The sequence below is a fragment of the Carica papaya genome, chromosome 3 (assembly GCF_054855325.1).
Source record: "Carica papaya isolate Zhongbai chromosome 3, ASM5485532v1, whole genome shotgun sequence".
Classification (NCBI taxonomy): domain Eukaryota; kingdom Viridiplantae; phylum Streptophyta; class Magnoliopsida; order Brassicales; family Caricaceae; genus Carica; species Carica papaya.
In genome coordinates, this window is record NC_142311.1 from 1,237,854 (window position 1) to 1,259,828 (window position 21,975).

Genomic DNA, 21,975 nt, shown 5'->3' on the forward strand with positions numbered 1-21,975 from the left:
ACATATATATGTATGTATATGTTTTAAAGGATGATTTATTCATCTTTTACCTTTTGCCATATACAAACTTTTGCCCCATGTATATATATATATATATAAATATATATATATACACACACACCCCTATAATGATCTGTTTGATGGGCGCTCAAACGATTTCTATATATTCTTATGAAACAAAAAAGAATCAAGAAATGCTTGAAAAATAAGAATTAAAATATTATTGTGAAAAACTAAAACATATACGAGAATATATATATATATATATATATATATATATATAGTATCTTTAAAATTCACAATTTACATAGAGTATTTCATATTTTGGATTTTCTGTATATACATATTACAGGCTATAACACATTCTTCTGCACAAATAAATAAAATGATTATTAATGAAAAAATGTAACTTATTATTAAACATCTTATAATATTTAAACATATCATATGCAATTTACATATATATATATATATTAGTGATTGCATATCTATGTTTGTAACTATAAAAAATCTATAATTCAATGTTTGCATATATACAATATATTGTTAATAATACGAATATATATTATCTCATAGAAATAAATAAAAATATTATATATTACAAATTTCTAATTGTTTCTAACTATTAAATATCTTATAATTAAAGCACCAAGATATATAAATATATATATATATATATGTGTGTGTGTATATATATAAGCAACATACCAGCTGGTTTGCCTTTACAATGGGCCATTGCCAAAACCACATATCAATCAAATCAGACTCTGTTGATGCCCTGGTGCAGAGAGTTTCCAGATTCATTAATTAAGTATGAAGATAATTTGATTATCTGCTAATTAATGAGGTTGCTAATAATATAATAATTACTCTTTCTTTTCGCAATGACTTACTTTATTCTCATTTTCATCTTTAAATTACATCTGTTTATATATATATATATATCTATATCTATACACAGTTGTTTATCAAAATATATAATTAAGTGTGTATTTATATTATGCATATATATACACTTCTTTTGATGAAAGATATAAGAGTGTTTATATATATATACACATGTATATTTATGAATATGGAGAAGGAAGTAATAGTAATAATAATAGAGAGAAAACTGATACGAACATGGAAGGTTTTGATTTCAGAAAAGTTGGAAGGAGAGCCATGAATGGATTTATATAATAATTGGGGTGGGAGGTGGTGAAGAACTGCTGCTGCTACAGAAAGCTGCCATGAAAAAGTTATAGAAGGATAAGCTTTCTTTTCTCTGCAACTCTTCGTTTTTTACCTCCATTTAGTTAACTCTTCATGTGCTCATCATCATTATATGCACAATACCTTATAAAAATGTCAGTATCATCTACATATATACATATACATATACATATACATAACCTGTACTCTAATCTCTCTGTAATACATTAGTTGTTCATTTTTATGGGAATCTATAATAGTATGTAGTTGGATGATCTTTGTTAATATCTTCTTTTCTGTTTCTAGTGAAACCAGTCAATAATACCATTAACAATTGACATAAATAAATGATTATATGATAATTTTAGGTTTTAAAAAAAATGTTAATTAACTTACGAGATTTTACCTCTAAATATTATAAATTAGAGAGTCGTTTTTTGACATTTTCGATACGAAAATTTCTAAATTTATGTTGCACTAATTTAATATTTTATATTATTAAAATAATTTTTAAAATTCATCGTTCGTTATAATTTAAATAATAACTCAAAAGAATGAATTTATCCAAACGTATTTTAATTATTTTATTTTATTTTTAAATAAAAAGAAATTGAATGTCTAAAATAAATAAAAAATGATAGAGACAAAATTATAATGAAAAAACATAAAAAACCCAATTAAAACAAATAATAAATTTTGAAGACTAATTTAATAACTTATCTTAAATTATAATATAAAGATTACGGCTATTTTTTTTTTAAATAAAAAAAAATAAATTTAGTTTCAGTTAAACTTACTTATTCTAATTAAGGTAAATTAGTCATTTAATGATGTTTTTTTTTTTTTGCATAGAAATATAATAAATTTATTAAAATTAAATCGAATTTAATCACTGTAACCCAGTAAGAAAATAATGAGTTAAGTTTTTGATCGGATAAAGAATTATAAATCAATTACCGTAGTTCAAAATGACAAAATCTATATATTCAGTAAAGTTTGAATTTAAAATTCTCTAAGTAACGTATAAAACTCTTATAACTACTAAATTATTTTATTATTGGTGGTCACCAAACTTTGTTATCCCTAGAGTGCACTTGAATATATGTACATGAACTATATGTATATGTTTAGAAGATATAAATGTACTGTATACCAAACCTCCATGGCCAAGCGCACAAGAATCGTTTACAGGTGTTCTAGGCCTATTTTAGAAGATTCTAACCCATAGCTAGTCTCTTCTCTCTCTATCTATATTTGTTTTTACCTTCTTGTTTTCTACTAGGGAACACGGACCTTGAAATATTCCGATCTTTCTCTCCCTAGCTATATATATATATATATATATATATATAGATACAGATATATATAACTCATAGTTATGATTATTTTTATTATCATAAACTTAATATGTATGATACTATATATATTATTGATGTAAAGGAAGGAACAAGAAAGTTTTGTATTTTATGTTCCACTATCAAAACATTAATAATGATAATGGTGGGTAAGCTTGTTGCTAAGATACAGTTGATGTGTGTGTGTATATATATAAAACAAAACGTTGATATATTATATTATACACATTGTGAAGAAGAATACAAAAAGAGATGATGCATGGGCTTTAATTATGATGTACACTATATAAATATATATTTGTATATGTATATATATATATTTACTGATCCATGCAAAGTTATATAAGCAATTTAATAATATTATTATAGCAGCAGACAGCGACTTGCTTGGGGGGGGGGGGGGGGGGATCAAATGGAATAAAGCAAAAGAGATATAAAGTTATGAGAAGGATAACAAAGACAATTACCCTGAAACAGCAAATGAAAATGAAACATGTAGAAGAAAGAATCTATTAATCATATTCTGTAAGGAATTCAATCCTTATTTAATATATATATATATATATATCTATACACACACACACACGAATTGGGCCCGACTTGTTGAAATTAAAAGTTGGAGAATTTGTATGCATAGATATCTACAACACACACGCACAGGTATATACACATATTTCAATTAGGGGGAAAAAAAAGAATTGATTCGTGCTTGGCTGGTTTTGGTACAAGCTTCGTGTCATATGTGGTTTCTCTTTTCTAGGATTAATTTCAAGAGAGTTTTGACTAGCGAGACAGACTTCTCTGTGTATGTATTTCCATTAATAAGGTGAGAATGAAGAACTGGTACTTGTTTGGCTGATTTTGGTATAAATGGGTGCTGTATATAATTCTATATGTAAATCAGTACTAACTGTGAATGAAACAAATATATAATTCAAAGAACAATGCAAATACTATTGCTAACAAAATGATTAGATTTGACAAAGTTTCTAACTTTTAATTTGTTTGGCTTCTGGTGGAGTAAATATTCCATGGTCTAATTGATTGTTACCCAAAGTTAGTCCATGAGTATCACATGCATGCCATAATTGTATACTAATTAATGAAGGGTTCTACTTTTGCTTTTCTTTTCTTGTCTATATATATATATATATGTGTGTGTGTGTGTGTGTGTGTGTTAATTCCATAAATGTATGTGTAGAGAATTTCTTTTGGGTATTTGAATTATTAATATTATTTTACAAATGAGGGAAGATGATAATTTTTGGTATCAGTCTCTGAATTCTGAACATTCGAATTAAATAATTTTGTACGTAAGTAGTCAAGTCAGGTGATGTCTAAACATTCCATTTTAAAGACAACATGATGCAAATGAATGATCAAAGAAAGTTGTCGAAATCAAGATATGACATCCAATTTGTATTATCAATCAAACTTTTCAATAAGCTCCTCAATCTCTGTTTTGGTCACTGAAATTTACAGTTACTGGAGATCGTTTTTGAACCAATCAACGGACAGTAGACGACTGTTTTTCCATTAATAATATCGTGGAATTGTAAAGTAAAGAAAGTGGGGAGGCCGGAGAAATTGAACATCATGCGTTTGATTTTTGAGGTCATTGTACCAATGGTCGGTGTTCGTTATCTCTTTTTGGCAATTAATTAGGTATTCAGTTTTTATCAAATGGGTCAGTCAAGCCATTTCTCGTTCTTTGTGAAATTGGGGCTATTCACCAAATTGACTGCAAATCTTCACCTTTAACGTGAATCCATTTTTTTTGTACAGGAATTTTATATGCAATTTTACTTCTGTTTGATTCAGCCCGTTATTATTATTATTATTATTATTTTTTTAATGTTTGAGTAAATTCTGTCACAATTTTTTTTTTTGGTTTGATTTGTTTCTTTACAGTGGTTTGTGTTGAATTCTGGTTCAATTTCTGTCTTTAATTTTCACATAAGTCTTTGTCACCCGTAATTAGGATAGGATATGCATTTGATTTACCGTTGTTATCGTCTTGCATTTCTAATGTAAGATGACAATATCTTAAACACAATAATATTCTAATTATGCATATTAAAATTATGTAAGAACTAGAACTAAAATTTTTTAAAAAGATTGAATAAGAATTGAACCTGATACAACCTTGCAGTAATATATTTTTGTTCATAATTTCTACATTCTAAGATAATCTTAAAACTTCTAAACATTATTTTAAGGGTCTCAGGTCAGGAGCAATATATTTGAGCTTGGTTATTTGGACTAAGAACTGAGATGAGAAATAATGGAATATATCCTGAACTAAATTTATTCAAACATTAAAATATCAAACATAATATTGGTTAAAGATAATGTTTATATCAACGTGATTCGTTGCTGAACAATTTTAATTCCATTATTTCTGTCGATGAATCTTAAAAAATGAGATAAATTAGAACTTGAATACAATAAGCCTCTGACCGCCCATTTGAGGAAAATGGAGGAAATGCAACTCCATATGCTCGACTTTTATTATTGTTCCAGAGGCAGTTCTTTTCATCTTCAATTTTCGCGTGTCCAACTTTGATGATTAACCTGCATAAGGAAATTCCATTTATCAAGCTGGCTAGTGAAAACACATTTCAGAAACTTGTTTGCGGTAAATTCGGATCATTGCAAGATAACTTGTTAGGATTTTTTTCACAAATTCTTATTTTGGGTGGGTTCGGGATTCTTAATTTGTAAAAGCTATTTGTATTCTGTTCTCTCTTGACTTGGTCAACGAGTATATTCTCCGTATATTGAATTCCAACTGTAGAGATTTGTTAGCTTGGTTCCAAGGATTGTGAGTGCCTTACGTGGAGAGTATGGGTCAATGAGTGATGCTAAGTAATTTGCAAGTCGAGAAGTACACTAATTTTCAAGGAGCGGCCATGTTTTCTTGTACTAATTAATTTTCAGAGAACAATCAATATTGCCGTACATATATGCAGAACTAAATTACATAAGACTATGATGTTCTATACCTTTGTTTATTGTTGTAATTCCTAACTGGCTTTGCAGATGAGCAAGATAAAGGGTACAAAATTTCCGATTTTAGTTTTTCCAGTCTCCCTTATTTTCTTATTTGTAATTTTTATTTAATTTTTGGTGGAGCATTTACAAGTGAGATTGTGATCTCATCCAATTTACTGCAGAGAAACCCACATAATTCTGGAACTAAATGGTAAAAACATGTAAGAAAAATTCGAGGGCTAGCTGATAAAATGCACCTGCTTTAGAGGTACCTATCTTGTTCAAGTTTCTTGGTAGGATGGTATAGGCACGCCTGATTCTTCTGTCAGCTTCTTGTACGCCTTTTGCAATCTTTGAGTCACAGGTCCCACTTTTCCGTCACCAATTATGCGCTCATCAATCTTCACAACCTGTTAATGAATACTTGATTTACTCAGTTAATGAACAATAATATAAGGCACCATACCAATGTAATTTTAATTAGTTGAGTTTTCTGGTTAATTAAATTCAGATGTTGAAGCAATCCAAGAAAAATTGCTATTTCGCTGCTCAAAACCTATTAAACAAACAGCAACTTAGGACTACTTTCTAGTTTCTGTAATTCACAGTTCAGTGGTGCAGCCTCCTATAAGCAGTGCCTGATCCTGCATTGCATGAAGTGGATTGCTCTCTTTCAATTTTCACCATTTCATATGTACTGTTATCACTGTTTTGTAACTAAATTAAGTCTACATTCCAAATAAATTCTAGAATAAAACTCATTTGTTCCAAACATAGCCTAAAACTAGTATAGTTGTTCCAACTCAATGTAACAAGACTCTGCAGCGGCAAATCTATAATGAATAATGAGACCATAATCGTCGATTATGGTTTCTTAACCTAGTTATTCAACAAGTCACACAACAATAAATTCGGCAATTAAAGCTACATGCAAGATTCAGCAATCATTTGGGTACAGCATGTTTGTAAATTGCTTTGAGACAGCAGGAGCTCACAGTCCATATCAAACCTACTAACAGATTCCATTTGGCAGCATAATAAGAAGCTAACTTTCACGAGAAGAATTTTGCAGGATGCTTGGTGCTGATCACCAACTGGATAAAAACACATTTCCCCAGTTTGTTTTCTTAAATTAAAGTTTAACTGGGTATCTAAAAAGCTACCGCTGTTTGTTAGTCTTCAGTTTATTAATTTTGAAAACACCAAATAGGCAAATTACCTCTTGCTTTGACGTATAAAGAATTATATAAAATTGGCATCCAGTATCAGTGCTACAAAGAATTATATAAAATTTGGCATCCAATATCAGTGCAATTGGTTAAGATATGGCATATATCAACTATGTATGGTTTTCCATTCCCATGTGACTAGTAAGCCATCCTGACTAGGAATTATTCATTTCAAAATGAAGGCACATACCGGGCTTAGTTCTCCCATTGTCCCTGTTGTCCATACCTGCAAGACATGCATCTAAATTGTAATGTATTTTAAGGGATAAACAAACAGAAAAATAGAAGAAGACAAGGCAATGGTATCGGCATCATAAATGAGGAGCCATTAGAAAAATAATTTTTCATGGAAACTATCAAAAGGAGCTAATACAAAAGAATGAGTTTAACAGAAAATGCATCTGAATTGAGTGATTTGTTTACAGGTTATGTAGTAGAATAATCTCTAGATGGAGTAGCCCTTTTCAACACAAACTTTTGGACAAAGAAGACAACTTATGCATATGCTTTAAATCTTAACAATATCAACTTCTTAGAGGCACTCATCACTAGTTGAAATAAAACTTTTCAACAAATCTTCACAGAGAAAAACGAAGAAAGCTGTTAGAAAAGATAATCCAGGTAATTAGATGAATTTTTTTTAAAAAAGAGTATTTCTCATAAGAACCTCATCTGCAGTATGGAATTCTGATAAGCTGATCCTTCGCTCCTCCAGGACTAAATTTTCACTCACCACAAGGTCCATAACCTGTAAAAGTTCAACATCTATGTGGTCATATCAATACCAAAATGCAAAAATAAACAAAGGAAGAAATCAAATGGTTTACTAGAACGTGGGTTCTGATCTGCCAATGATACAAGAAAAAGGAACAGCCAACTCCTGATTATACATATTCACAAGCGCACGCTCACCGCAAGGTAATATTCAAGTTAACTGGAAGTGACAACCCATCCCTAGGTTCTCGGAACCTCAAAATCTTTGTTGGCACCTTCACAAATTTTCTCATCTTGTGCATAAAAAAAGGATTAATTTGAACAAACCCACAAAAATTAGTGAATTGAGTTGTAAATCAAAATTAACAGAAAGCTCAGACTGAAAGTTTAGATTAGAAATTGCTGTGCATTCTAAAAGGTCTGAAGATAAAATTCACATATTTCTCCCAAATCGAAAAAAATATTTTCCTTATTTCTCCTGCACGGTAAAAGTAATATCTCCTTTAAACTTGTTTAAGTCAACCATTATTAATCAACTTTAGATTGAACAAACTTTGAAGTGTGCAACTTACAGTGGCTCTGGTAATACCAGGAAGGCAGTAATCAGCATGAGGTGTCAGCACACGGTCTTTCTTCACCATAAACTGCAATATACAACATATGAATATTTTTTAAAGAAACGATTCAATATACAAATATCTTATCCAAAGATAAACTTTTTTTTTTTATTCAGAGACAATGACTCCTGATTATATCCAGTAAAATCTCACCATGATGAGCCACGATCAAGACCTCCATGGAAGTGGGATCTAACTTTTGGGGGTTTGAAAATTAGTTCAATAAAATCATTAGAAGTTTGCTGAACATCCAGATTAAGTTATGAAAGAAAAATAAAACAAAAAGAAAATAGCCACGTGTTGGTAAAATAGATTCTAGATGAAGACTTTCATTTTGTACAGTTGACATCCCATCTTTGGAATCTTAAGAACCTAAACCTTCCAATTTCTGTAGACAGGAAATTAGAACAGTAAAAAAGTGAAAGGGCAAAAAAAGGTAGCAGGCTTACAATGTTTGTAGCATTTGTTTCAGATACAAAACCATCCTTGTCAAGCATGATTGCATCATCAGCATGTGCATTATTTCCTTCTACCTGCTTGCACCAACAGACTCAATCAGAGAGTCATAGCTTATCAACAGACAATCAATCCTTTAACTGATGGGAGTTGATGGGATCCATAGATCTTGTATAAAAATTTATCATTGTAGTATCATATACCATAAGAGTATAGTTTATCATAAATATGCCATCATGCTAATAACTTGTTTATCAAGAATTAAAATCAAATTACCCATGCAAAATAAAATTTGCTCCATTATTTTGTTTGCCATCTGACCCATTCTAGAGATCCATTAAGGATATACAAAACCATACCTTTGCTAATATATTGTTCAGAAGATTGTTGTGGTGTATCTTGGAATCCAAATTCTGGCACAAAAAGAGGAAAAAAAAAGAAAGTCACATTCACTTCATTGGTAAGCTAACCAATGTTGATGAAATAGAACAAACTAAAATAAAGATCATATTAATTTACTCTTAAATCTTAATTAGTTTTTCTGGTAATATATGTCCTGCAAGCCTTTTCAATTCAATACATGAAACTTCGCAGGATTTGATTAATCAGCATGCTGACAACTTTACCCACAGGAATATAAAAGGACAAAGAATAATACAACTCTATGAACACCCTATAAAATTTGCATTCAGGAAGCACTCTTGAGCAAACTAATAAAACTTGAAAGACAGGTATTTACTTTAAGCCAAATGAATAATTGAGAGTAAACAGAACAGATAAAACAACCAAGAAATTGGGACCCAATTTGCAGAAACTGAGATTTTACTAATCTATTTTTCTTTTTGGTGTGTAACATAGGTCATACTAACTCATTCCGCAAACAAAATTAATGCTGAAGACAACCCAGAAGGTAAAAAGAATAGGAGGTTCAACTATGCTCCTTTCCTTTTTTTTTTTTTTTTAAAAATTTTTGAAATAGCTCCAATTGCCCAGTTTATAGATTCATCACTTCTGCTGCACAAGTTTCAAGAGTTCCATGGCAACTAGACTTTTTTCAATGTCAAACAAAAGTTTGCTCAATTGAGAAAAAGACAATTAAGTGTTACTGGGAGGAACTAGTTTATGACACAAAATTTTGCCATGTTAACTGATATCTTGTTTCATCCTATGATGATAATTAAGTGCAATAAAAGTCACCAAAATCTTACATTTGGTGAATTACGACGCGTTGTAGCTGTCACCAGAGTAATACCACTGATGTTGTCATAGACAGGGGGTTTCCATTCTGGAAGCACTGCATAACTCACAAAATATGTTGATTGTAGCATGAGAAAGTCGATTCAGTACAAATTTCGATTAGCCCCTTAACTATATTTGTCATGCTACTATTAGCTCCAAAACTTTTTTGTTATAATTTAGTCATTAATCTCAGTTCGTGATCTTTTTGTATGATTGTGAAAATTCTGATAGAAAATGACAAAAGTTCATTATGTCTTGCTTATATTTTTTATTTTTTATAAAATTTTAAAATTTATAACTAAAGGTTAACTTTAAATAAACTTAACCAGAATAAGTATTTTTTATTTTAGTTATACAAATAATAATAAGAGACATTAGAGAAAAAGAAGATACTTGCAATCACCAATTTGGAATTTTTTTCAACTCCTAGATCTAAATAAAATCATTTACTTTTTAAAGTAATCTTTTATGTCACACAAGCAAGAGATGAAGAATTTTTGTTATTTCTGCTAAAAAGTCATTGAAAATTTACATACTAAAACAATTTTGTAAGTTCATAAACCAAATCATAATAAGAAAATCATTTGAAACTGAATTGCATTGCAGACAGTTCAAAGACGAAATTGGTAATTTACATTATTTATAAAGAGAACATTATGACTTAACCAAAAGAAACTAGAAACAAACTTTAATACAAATAGTACTATTTTGGAAGCCAACATCCTCTGAACCTAAGAATGGAACCCCTTCAAAGCCAGTATGCACTTGTCCAAGAGATGTGAAGGAACACTAAGCTAGTACTATTATTGCAATGCAGAAATAAGTTATCATCTTACCTATTAAAGTACAACCATAACGATTGAATGCTGGGCTCATCCCAGAAGTGACCTGAGAAAGAAGAATATTGCAAATTAGAAAAAAAGAGAGCATGACCAAGAATGTTTCAACACAAAACAAATTTACATCTTCTACACCAAAACAATTGATAGGAACAGGTCCCCTATACTACATTGCACAGAAAACAACATGTGCATGCTTTAACATGAGTTTCTCTAATAAGAAAAAGAAACTATATCCATATACACAAAGGGGGCGCTCAGTGAAAAGATTATTATTATTTTTTGAAATAAAAATAGTATAGTATGATCCATTCACAAACACCAAGGGGGTGCAAACCTATGTACAACATATTTACAGTGAAAAGATTATATAGATGACAAAAGTTTAATGTATCTATAGTCTTCCTGAAAACCATTCTTTCACCCAAAAATTTTAACACACGAAATCATCTTATAGACAAAATTATTCCATATTACCAAAACCTCTTGTATCCTTGTCCCTCCATAGTATGCAGGAAATTCAACGGAGGCACCAAAGCTAGGTTCTTCACAACCTTCCTAGAAGCATGAATGTTGACCAAGTACAAGTCCTTGATAGCAGCCAATATGGCTACCACATCCCAGGACAAACCAATGCAAGTAAGAATCATCTTCACAAATTGTCTATATTGATGAATAAATAACATATTAAATTATTTCTTATCAGCTTAACTTTTTAGGAAAATCAGTTCAACTATATTATTTACATAGTATCAAAATCTTTACTAAAAAAAAAATATGGCATCAAAGTCATATGTCTAGTGTTCAAATCCTACCTATCGCTCCATTTCTATTAATTAATTTCAGTGAAAGATAGGTAGATTTGTAGTTGATCAATACTTTGAGTCTAAAGGACTTGTATGTGAGGAATAGTGTTAATGCATACATAATAAATTGAACCATTTCCTATCATCTTAAACTTGTAAAAAAATTTGTTCAATTTTATCATTCAACATTCTCAACCATAGATGCCACAATAAATGATCTTTGATGCTCTTGCCATTGCCTTTACAAAGGTATAGATTATTGACTGAAAATTCCCCATCTTCCTCGAATTATCAATACAAGTGGTTCCATATGCAAAAGAACCATACTTCAATTTTTATCAATGGCCTAGGTAATGAAATGACTGGAGCTGGAAGGACGAAAACCAGAAATCAGCACTTTCTTAAAGCTACCTTCTCAAAATGCCACGTTCTCCTCTAGCTAGAAAGCCATCAACCATATAACATTCAAACTGCAGGAAACTTATGGAAGTTGGAAATGGAGTAAAAACAAATGCATGTGTGCGTGTGGTAAGTGCTAGCTTGTATTTTTTATCCTGAGTATTCAGTCTCTTTCAGGTACTGAAATAACTCTTAGACATGCAGAGCAAGAGAGAGAAAGGAACCATACTATAGTACCTTTTTCCCACGGGTAAGTGACAACCGGATGTGTGTGTTATCAAACATTCCATTGACATTGAGAGTTCTAAATATAGCCTCTTTGACCTGCAATTATTAAGAAACTTTAATAAGATGAAACAATCCTCTATTTTACAAAGCAGAGGTGAGAGGTAACGGTGCAAAATGATGCACTAACATCAGTTACCATAAACTGCTCACACCATAAAAATAGCTATGAAATATAGAAATCATCAAAGTGTCACCTCTTCACGACTAGGAATGTTTCTGAATGCCAGAGCCTTTGCCGAATCAAACAACCTAATATGAATCCCAACAACGAAATTTTCAATAATAGTTAGCAGAACTTTTTGGCAAGCAAAATATTTTAACAGGATTTAAAAGGGTCTCCAAATTTCCTGAAAAGATAGGAAGCAGGAGTCAGAAAATCAAGAAAAGTGATTCCTGAAAAAATGAGAAATTTGAGAAAGTAAAAAAGCGCCTTCAACAGAGAAAACTCTCTGGAGAAGCATGTAGCAAATCCTCAATCCATCAAATACTCCTCACTGCAAAACTACATCAAAGTTCTGTCTCTGAGTCCAAACTCCCTTATCCTCTTATACAAGGACACTGGCACACGCACACATACATATATGCATACGTGCATACTTTTAATAGAAACATTTTTCTTTTCCTTTTTTTTAAAATACTTTTGATAGAAACCTTATCAACAGATTTCAGGATGCCTTCCGTCTAAGAACGGTAACACAGATTTCTGGAGTAGCAAGAGAACTCCAAACAAACCAAAAACCAGATCCCAACTTTCCTTTGCTTCAGTTTCAAGTTAGAAAAGTGCAGAATTCACTGAGTTCCAAACTCCACAGCAGGCATACAATATTGGGCATCAGGGTTTCTAAAAAATTACAAAAGTATGCCCTTGATGGCTCTACCATCTTCCGCACAATGATAACATAAAAAATTTATAATTTCCATCAATGTGCAAACTGTCCAAGAAGTTGGAATTAAACAACTAAAGAATAGACCACCACAGCTTCTAGAAGTTGTGGAAACTGTCCGATTGGAATTCAGAATCTTAGATTTCCACGAAAAACATTGTGGAAGCAACATATATAATATTTCATGAAAATGCAGATGCCATGAACACACACATATACATGAAAAGGTAATTACCTTACTTATTTAAGAGAAAAGAGGGAAAAGTGAAAATGAAGAGAAATCTGCACAAGTGTGATTAACAGATTACTATTATATTTTAAAAGCTCCAAACCAGATATCTTTAGCTGCAGCAACAAAAAATTCAGAACTGTCAATTACTGCAACATTTATTAGCATGAATATGCTTGTTTCAGATTTCTTAGTTTCTATTTTTTTCAAGATGACTTGGCAGCGGAAAATCAAGAATTTTTATTCATCTATAAATGTAACAAATCAACTCATTGAATGATTTCAAAAGACCAAAACCTTATCAACTAGAATAATATGGCTGCCCAAATAATAAGAACACTCATCCCAAGCGCTTATTTTACAATATTTATTGTCCATGTGCTTACCTATCTAAATGTTCCTCAAGTTTAAATATCTTCCCGTTGTAAATTCGAAGTCCTTCCCATACTGAATCACCGCCTTGAACAACGGAATCAAATACAGAAACCTTGCATGGCCACAGGGTGAGAATGATAAATTTTGGAGCATTCAGTATAAAATATATAAACAGAAAGGTAAAACCCAAGCATAATAGTTATGTGTAAACTTAGTCACCTTCGCACTCTCACGAGGTAAAATCTCATCAGCAACCCATGCAAGTAGCTTCTCATTTGCTGGAACTGGAAGATCAGGTGGAGGTAAGGGGCTCTTCAAAAGCGATGATTTATGCCTCACATGGCGCCTAAGTGTGTTGTAGAAGGGTAAGCTTTGCTCCAGCAATTCATACAATGAGAAGCAAAATGGCTGAAAGCAAGACAAAAACTAAGCATAAACTTTGCACCAGCAAGTCATACAGAGAAAGGAAAATGGCTGAAAAGAATATACAAACAAACCACAAATTATATCAGAGCTATCTGTCTATACAATATGTTTCCATTTCATTTCCATGTAAAAGTCAGTCAAATTGAAAGTCAATTATATTATATTGTTGAAAGTAAAATTAAAATATCTTTTAATAGAATGTAACAGGAAAAAATAAAACCTTGAATTGAATATATCACCTATTCGGCTTTATATGAATAGTGCTCACTGTTTATGCTACAAGTGACTTATTTATAGTAATTAGGATAATTCTTGTTAAGGTCATACATAAATACAGCACAAGTATGGGCAAGAAATCCGAGTTTCATTTTCATCAGTGAATTTGTGCATGCAGTATGCTAGCGTTGAATTTTGGTGCTAAAATGACAAAAGCAAAAGTGAGTTCTGCATATGTAACAGGATAAAAGATTCCAGTATTTTTGCATGAAACACAATACGAAAGTTACATACTGTAGGATACGTACTGCAGGATACCTCCTTGGAGGTGCAAAACCTGTTGATTTATGAACGCTCTTGTACCACCAAGGGGCCCAAATCCCATCTATTAGTTTTGGACCACTCTCCCATCTGAGTGACATTTAAATTAACATTAGAAAGAATTAACAAATTCAGCCATACACAACTGTACGGGAGAGATAGCACCTATATCTGTAAAACTGGTAGGATAGAAGAAAAAAACTCTTAGGGAGATTTCCTATGGTAAACTGAAAAAGATCTGGAAGGCAAATAATTGAAGTTGGGTTATGACTTAACATAAAAGATATCCCCTGGAATAAAATCAAACAGGCAAGCGGTGATTTAATTGCTGAACCAGATTGATTAGGAGAAGACTTAAATAAACTGAACTAAGCCCGTAGCTGCTTAGGTTTCTTAAGATGAAATGGAAAAGGAACTTTGTCTAACTGTAGATGCAAAAAGCTACCTTCATAGTGACCATGAGAAGAAAACTCCAGAAAGGTGGAACTGATAACAAATGTAAGTTTTTACATGAGAAATGTATAGTCATACCTAAGCATTGAGGCTTGAAATGGAATACCCAATTCTTCACAAAGACCATGTAAAGTAGCCTATCAATCAACAAGATAAACAGATGAACAGATGATTACACAGAATGTGGAATTCATAGAGACACTGAATTTTCTGATACTTGAAATGGAATATCCAACTCTTCACAAAGACCATGTAAAGTAGCCTATCAATCAGCAAGATAAACAGAATGATTATACAGAATGTGGAATTCACAGAGAAACAGAATTTTCTGATACTGAGAAGGGGCATTACATAAATATGTACATATTTACAAAGAAAATTAGGAAACTAAATATAGAAAATCAAATCAAATTAAATCAAATCTTCATATCAGTAGAATTCCCTACTGAGATGAACTTTACCATCTCCACCTCAAGTCCGTGTACTTTGCCATCTCCATGTAGCTAAGCTTCTTTTCCCTCTTCCCACACCTTTTATCATACTCCTTTTACTAGTTTATTTCGTAGGGAAAAGACAAATAAACTTTCAGCCACTTAAAAACTTCAAATTCATTACTGCAGTTTCTAACTGAAGGTTAGATTAGAAACTTCTCTAAACATCATGCCCTCAACTCAAATCCACTTTCATGTTAATTTGACTCATATGCAGGAGAACTTACAGAAAACAGACTTTACAACCAGACTTATCCGTGCTTGAGTAGTTGGCTATAAAATATCCATCAACTTTTTCTGTTGATCTTCAACACACTCAACACTTAATAATTTGTGCATTTACTAATAAGGTAATACAAAGTTAATTTCAATGCCCTAATGAACTAAAAATTTCTTCCATAGAAAGGTAAGAAATGGTTGTTATGCCAACTGCTGAAGAATATCCAAATTTATCAACATAAAAAACATTCATAAGCCAATGGAAACATCTGATATATCAGTGGTTAGACATTGAACACCATAAACTAGATTACTATTTTTGAAAAGATTATTTTTTATCTGTTCTACCATTTCTCATGGCAATTTCTAATAGGGCCACCTCTAATGAGAGAAAGGCATGAATAGTTTCTGATCATTAAAATGCTTTAAGAAGTAATAACCACTTAGTAAATCCTGCACATATTGAAAGCTATTAGACCTCAGGATCCTGTTGAAGATCTTCTGCATCGATTACAAGTGGAGGCTTTCCTAATGCAGACAGCTCGCAGTATATGGAGACTAGTTCTGCCAAACCCAGCTCCAGAAAGGTTGAAGGCACAACCTTGTCAAAAGATGACTGAAAAAAGCATCAAAACTCTTAAGTATACAATGGCGTAAAGGAAAACAAAATTTTCAAAACTTATGCAGTTCCTGACATGGAAGAAAATACTCTCTCAAGAGTATATAGAAAATTAATGCTCTCTTGAAGCTAACAGTATGGCATACAAATTGATTTAAGAGTGATTTCTTAATGTGAGACATATAGCAACCAAGATAAGGAAAACTTTCCCTGCTTACCAGTATATGAAGAGGATTTCTTATCAATATAAAGTGCTTTCCTTTCTTCATCAAGTCATTCGGCAAACCAGGTACACGTTGTTTTGCAATATGCTGTACATGATGAAGGAATGAATTTTTAAAAAGTCAGCTCAAAACTAAATTTATTCATTTACAGCATTCTATCTAATTTAACTGTTTCTATTAACGATGGGCATGTTCCAGACTTTTCTCCCTTTCCAGACAGATCATGAAATAAATGGCCAACATGATTTTACCTCACTTTCCAAAGGAATAGCTGTTTGATTAAGACAACAAAATAAAAATACAGCGCAGGTAAGATGAGTAACTTCATGACCTGACTATGTTTGTGCATATAATTAAACTTTCCACAGAAAAGCAATAAGAAATAGTTAATCAACTTCCACTAAATAAATTAAAGTGTTGGAAAGTATATATTAAGTAGGGTAGGGTATATGATATATTCGTAATATATTCGATCTTTATAATTAAGTACATTTCCTTTTATTGCTCATATTATGTTGTCCTAATATTCAATAAAGTACATACTTTAATTCTTCACATGGTATTAGAGCTGTAGGTTAAAAAAATTCCAGACACATTCACAAAATATCGGTTATATAGTAAGTGTAGTACATTAGTTCATGCACAAGTACAAAGAAGTACACTGACAAACTGTCTACACGTACACTACTTGAAAAGTACATCGAGCAAGGAATCATCGTTGAAGACAAACAATGGGTTACTTCTTGAGGTTTACACGCATGCAGATTACATTGGAACATTAGTTGATAAGAGATCTAGAGAACCATTAAGGATATTATACTTTCCTTGGAGGGAACCTATTTACACGGAAAAGTAAGAAGCAGAATGTGGTAGCCTAGTCTAGTGCAGAGTTAAAATTCAAAATCATGACTCAAGGAGTATGTGAATTCCTACAGTTAAAGATGATCCTGGAAGACCTAATAATTGAATGAGATGGGCCTATGACACTTTATTGTGGTAATAAATTGACAATTTTTATCACTCACAATCTAGTAAAATATGACATAAGTAAGCACATTGAAGTTGATAGATATTTCATCAAAGAAAAACTGGATAGTGCATTTATATGCACACCTTCTATGCCCACTATTTTGCAACTTACAAATGTGTAGACCCAAGGGCTAAACAATCATGCATCTTACACTATTATTACCAAAATGAGAATGAATAATATTTATTTATCGATTTGAGAGGGAGCGTTAGGAATTTTACATTAAGTAAGATAGAGGGTATATTAATAATATATCCATACCTTGGTAATTAAGTGTATTTCCTTTTATTACTCATATGAATTTAAATATATAGGGCCCTTATATTGAATAAAATATATATTTTTATTTTCCACAAAAAGAAAAAGACTGCACTAATTAAGTGTATTTCCTTTCATCAAAGAAAAACTGGATAGTAATTGATACGCACACCTTCCATACCCACTATTTTGCAACTTGCAAATGTGTAGACTAAAGGGTTGAACAATCATGCATCTTAAACTAATATTACCAAGATGGAAATAAATAATATCTATTTACTAGTTTGAAAGGGAGCGTTAGGAATTCTACATTAAGTAAGATAAAGGGTAAATTAATAATCTACCCATCTCTTGATAATTAATTGTATATCCTTTTATTATTCATATGAAATTATATATATAGGGCCCTAATATTCAATAAAATATATATTTTCATTTTCCACAAAAAGAAAAAGATTGCATTAATTAAGTGTATTTCCTTTAATCAAAGAAAAACTGGATAGTAATTGATATGCACACCTTCTATTCCCACTATTTGCAACTTGCAAATGTGTAGACAAAATTGTTGAACAATCTTGCATTTTAGATTATTATTACCAAGATGGGAATGGATAATATCTATTTACCAGTTTGAGAGAGAGCGTTAGGAGTTATATATTAAGTAAGATAAATGATAAATTAATAATCTACCCATATCTAGATGTATTTCCTTTTATTACTCATATGAAATTGTATATATAGGGCCCTAATATTCAATAAAATGTATATCTCATTTTCCACAAAAAGAAAAAGATAGTGTTAATTGTTCGATCCATATTAGTATACCACCATTTAATCTAAATAATCTTTTTACTTTGGGAACTAAAAACAGCATCCAAGAATTATTAAGCAAAATATTAAGAGATAATGCAGATATATCATATAAATATTTGGATTGGTTCTCTTTTCTATCTCTCTCTCTCTCTCTCTCTCTCTCTCTTTTAAATGTTTGATTCATACATCCTTGATCAACAACATCTTAAAGCAGAACTAGGAAAGCAGTTCCCTAATAAAGAAACTAGTACCAGCATGACATCAACAGATCTTGAACACAACCAAACTTTTGATTTGTATTAGTATCTTGTAATCTAGTGCACAATTATTGCAGCAAACCTCTTCTGCTGGGGTATTCAGCTACCCATATAAATTTTCTTTTACTTATATTGTATTAGCCTACAAAAATATTTTCTTTAAATTTTTTCTTCTGAAAAAGAAAAGAACAATAAAGCTCTCAAGTTTAAACCATGAAGAACTTGAGCTCAAAAAAATAAATGCAAAGAAAATTCAACCAGAAAGCATCTTCCCAGATTGCAATTAGTATCTGAATGTATCATAACAAACTTATGCATAAATGATGAAAGAATTTGCATATTACCTTACAAAACCGGTACTTCTTTCCTCCTGAACCATAGATGATTTCTTTTACAACCTTAGTTCCATCAGTTTCCTACACAAATTTGGAGAACTAAAGATTCAAAACCAAGCACAAGAAGACACGTGAAGAACAAAATATAATGTATTAAGAAAATGAAAACATAAAATAAATGTTATTGCACCTTATATGGTCCATTCAACTATAAACTGGTCAACTAATCCAAAAAGTCAGTGTATGAAACAGTCCAATCCGTAAACTAATCCAAAAAGCTCTGCTCTGTCACTCAATCCCAAGTCCCAAGGAAGAGTGTCAGTGCAGAAAATGTTTTATAAAAGTATCGTAAAAGCTGCTTCTAAATCTGGAATTAAGTTCTAGAAATATAAACCTATACAAAGGAATTTCCTAACTATCAGAAACTTTCTCTTTGACACAATTGAAAGACCCATATAGAACAGCTTATTTTATCTTAAAATGTAACAAAAAAGCAACATCTAGTATTATATAAAAAATGTAATTATGCCCTGGAATATAGTGATGCTTTGTCTAACATACCATCTTGGATAGAACCTCCTCTCGGTAGGGCCTCTCAACACCTGTTACCCGAAGGAAAGTTGCGTAGAGTGGCTCATCAAGCACTTCAATGTCATCCCTCTAGAAGCATAAAATATAACTGTATGATAAGTAGATGAGACGCAAGAAGAAACTTAAGAAATTATGAATTTTCCCGCAGTCATGCTATTCTCCCTTTAATGAAGCAAGTGATAGTTTGGCAATACTACGAGCTTGTCATCTAAAGTGCTAACTAAGCATGCTACTCGTGAGTCATTGGGCCACAAAAAATATACCACACTTTTTTTGTAAATCATCATAAACTTCCTCTACAGAAATACTTAATTTCTGAGAGTCATAAACACAAACAGTTGTTGTCCCTAGGACTCCAATAAAATCCAAAAAGCAGACACATTCTGGCTCCTTGGTCCCAAACTCCGCAACAAATGAATTCACACATCTAATATGGTAGTGACTAATATCACGTAGGTCGACTCCAATGCTCTTTATAACAGTGCAGGTCTCCCATCCGGAAGTGTTCTTGAGATCATTAGAAAATAGGCATTACAAGTGTGGGATGTGAGGCTTCAGCAATAGCATATGAAAAGACCATGTAATAACATTCCTATAACACATGAAGACATCAGTACTAGACATTATACTTGCAGCAAAATTTTGACAAATTTCCACCACAATTTTCAAGTATAGTTTCGAAAGTTTCAAACAACAGAATGACGCAGTAAGGATGACGAATATATATGCATTTCTGTTTAAAGTTTCAAGGATGAAAAGACCAAAACCAAAAAGATACATCCATTCTCTTTTCTCCTTCCCACATTCAACTTCTCCAGCAACCGTAATAGAGAACGGGAATATTATTGTAGGAAACATCAAACATGTGTCATGACGAATATTTAAAGCTCAGTTTCAGTCTAATCAAATAGTTCATTTCTCTCAAGAGTCTCAGCCTCTTATAGAAACACGAAAAAGGAAATTCAGATTGACTTCCAGTTTCTTCAATTCAATATAGTCAATGTCCAGCAAACACTAAAAGTTGGTGCACTAAAAATGACACTAGTAGCAGGTTATACCGATTTGATTGTGGTGCTAAATTATCTCAAAAGCTTGCAATAAATTCAAACATTTCGCTTCATTTCCTTCTTTGCTGTTCGTCGTTTTATAGAAACAAAACGGAATAACACCAAAAAAAGAAAATAAAAAAAGAACTCGAGACCTGTGCAAATGAGTACATAAGGCTGGTACTGAGTGATCTCGGAGCGGACCACGAGTGAATGACCTCCACTTCCTCTTGCTTCCGCTCCGCCATTTTCTTCAGGATAACGGTCAATGATGATCAGAAGTGGAAGAGAATCCAGAGAGTCAAACTCCGAAACGATCTGAGTGAGAGCCGAGGGTAAAACTCCGCTTGCTATTTATACAGGAATACGCATCCAAGAAGTACCCACGATAGGAGAAACGTACAAAAGAAAAGGTCACTATAAATACCTCGTTGTGGGCAACTCTACCATATTCCACGTGTCCCTATCACCATCTCACAACGAATAGATTAACAATCACGTTTTCATCGGGCGGGTGGATTAGAAAAGAATATTAATTGTATATAATTATAAGTATAATTACAGCATAAATAATATATTATATATTAAAATGCTGATTAACATATTTTTCATTTTAATTATCAAATAAAAAATATCATCCAATTACTTTTACGTATAAAATATAATATCTGACATATATTAAATAAATGAATACTGTTATTCTAAATAGAATATTCAAATGATTTTATTTCAAAAGATAATTATTTATAAAAATTAGATTTTAACTTGTCCCTAGTGTATCTACTATGTATTAAATAAAACATATGTATTTACTATGCAAGGAGTAGATATATTATAAAAAAAAGAAAAACTAATTATACATATAATACTCCAAAAACCTATTTTCACCACAAAAATATATTAATAGAAGGTATTATAAATAAATTAATTACGAGTAATTTTTTGTGTGCATCATAACACAGAAATCACTGCCAAAAGAAAAGGATATACGTCTTCCATTTTCATTCCTATGGAGAGATTACAGCATAATTGCTTAGCACTTTCGTTAGATAAAATGT

The 21,975-nt window shown here is 31.6% G+C and overlaps 1 protein-coding gene across 5 annotated transcripts; it reads right to left on the reverse strand.

Moving 5' to 3' along the window:
• Positions 1 to 4,831: 4,831 nt before the first annotated feature.
• On the reverse strand, positions 4,832 to 21,320 carry LOC110815493 (D-aminoacid aminotransferase-like PLP-dependent enzymes superfamily protein). 5 transcript variants are annotated; one of them, XM_022043314.2, is made up of 20 exons: positions 21,073 to 21,318; positions 19,842 to 19,940; positions 19,290 to 19,361; positions 16,582 to 16,674; positions 16,223 to 16,360; positions 15,113 to 15,171; positions 14,569 to 14,671; positions 13,838 to 14,026; positions 13,630 to 13,730; positions 12,325 to 12,379; positions 12,080 to 12,166; positions 10,635 to 10,686; positions 9,768 to 9,853; positions 8,919 to 8,972; positions 8,553 to 8,636; positions 8,059 to 8,130; positions 7,440 to 7,520; positions 6,963 to 6,998; positions 5,816 to 5,953; positions 4,832 to 5,123 (listed from the first exon to the last, which is right to left on the reverse strand). In XM_022043314.2, exons 1-19 carry the CDS (start codon positions 21,163 to 21,165, stop codon positions 5,825 to 5,827), a joined length of 1,683 nt encoding a protein of 560 aa, XP_021899006.1. In that variant the 5' UTR covers positions 21,166 to 21,318; the 3' UTR covers positions 4,832 to 5,123; positions 5,816 to 5,824. The 5 variants fall into 5 exon arrangements, 3 of the variants coding, with proteins under 3 accessions (XP_021899006.1, XP_021899005.1, XP_088071031.1); XM_022043313.2 differs by having other exon boundaries at positions 5,801 to 5,953; XR_015817535.1 differs by lacking the exon at positions 4,832 to 5,123 and adding an exon at positions 7,600 to 7,779 and having other exon boundaries at positions 5,886 to 5,953; positions 21,073 to 21,320.
• Positions 21,321 to 21,975: the final 655 nt, after the last annotated feature.

Excerpts from the sequence above, each read along its gene's own strand:
- LOC110815493 (XM_022043314.2), bottom strand. The coding sequence starts at position 21,165 with ATGGCGGAGCGGAAGCAAGAGGAAGTGGAGGTCATTCACTCGTGGTCC. Across the intron at positions 19,941-21,072 it reads TTATGTACTCATTTGCACAG|AGGGATGACATTGAAGTGCT; the intron begins GTCTCGAGTTCT and ends TTATGCTTCTAG. Across the intron at positions 19,362-19,841 it reads AGGAGGTTCTATCCAAGATG|GAAACTGATGGAACTAAGGT; the intron begins GTATGTTAGACA and ends AAATTTGTGTAG.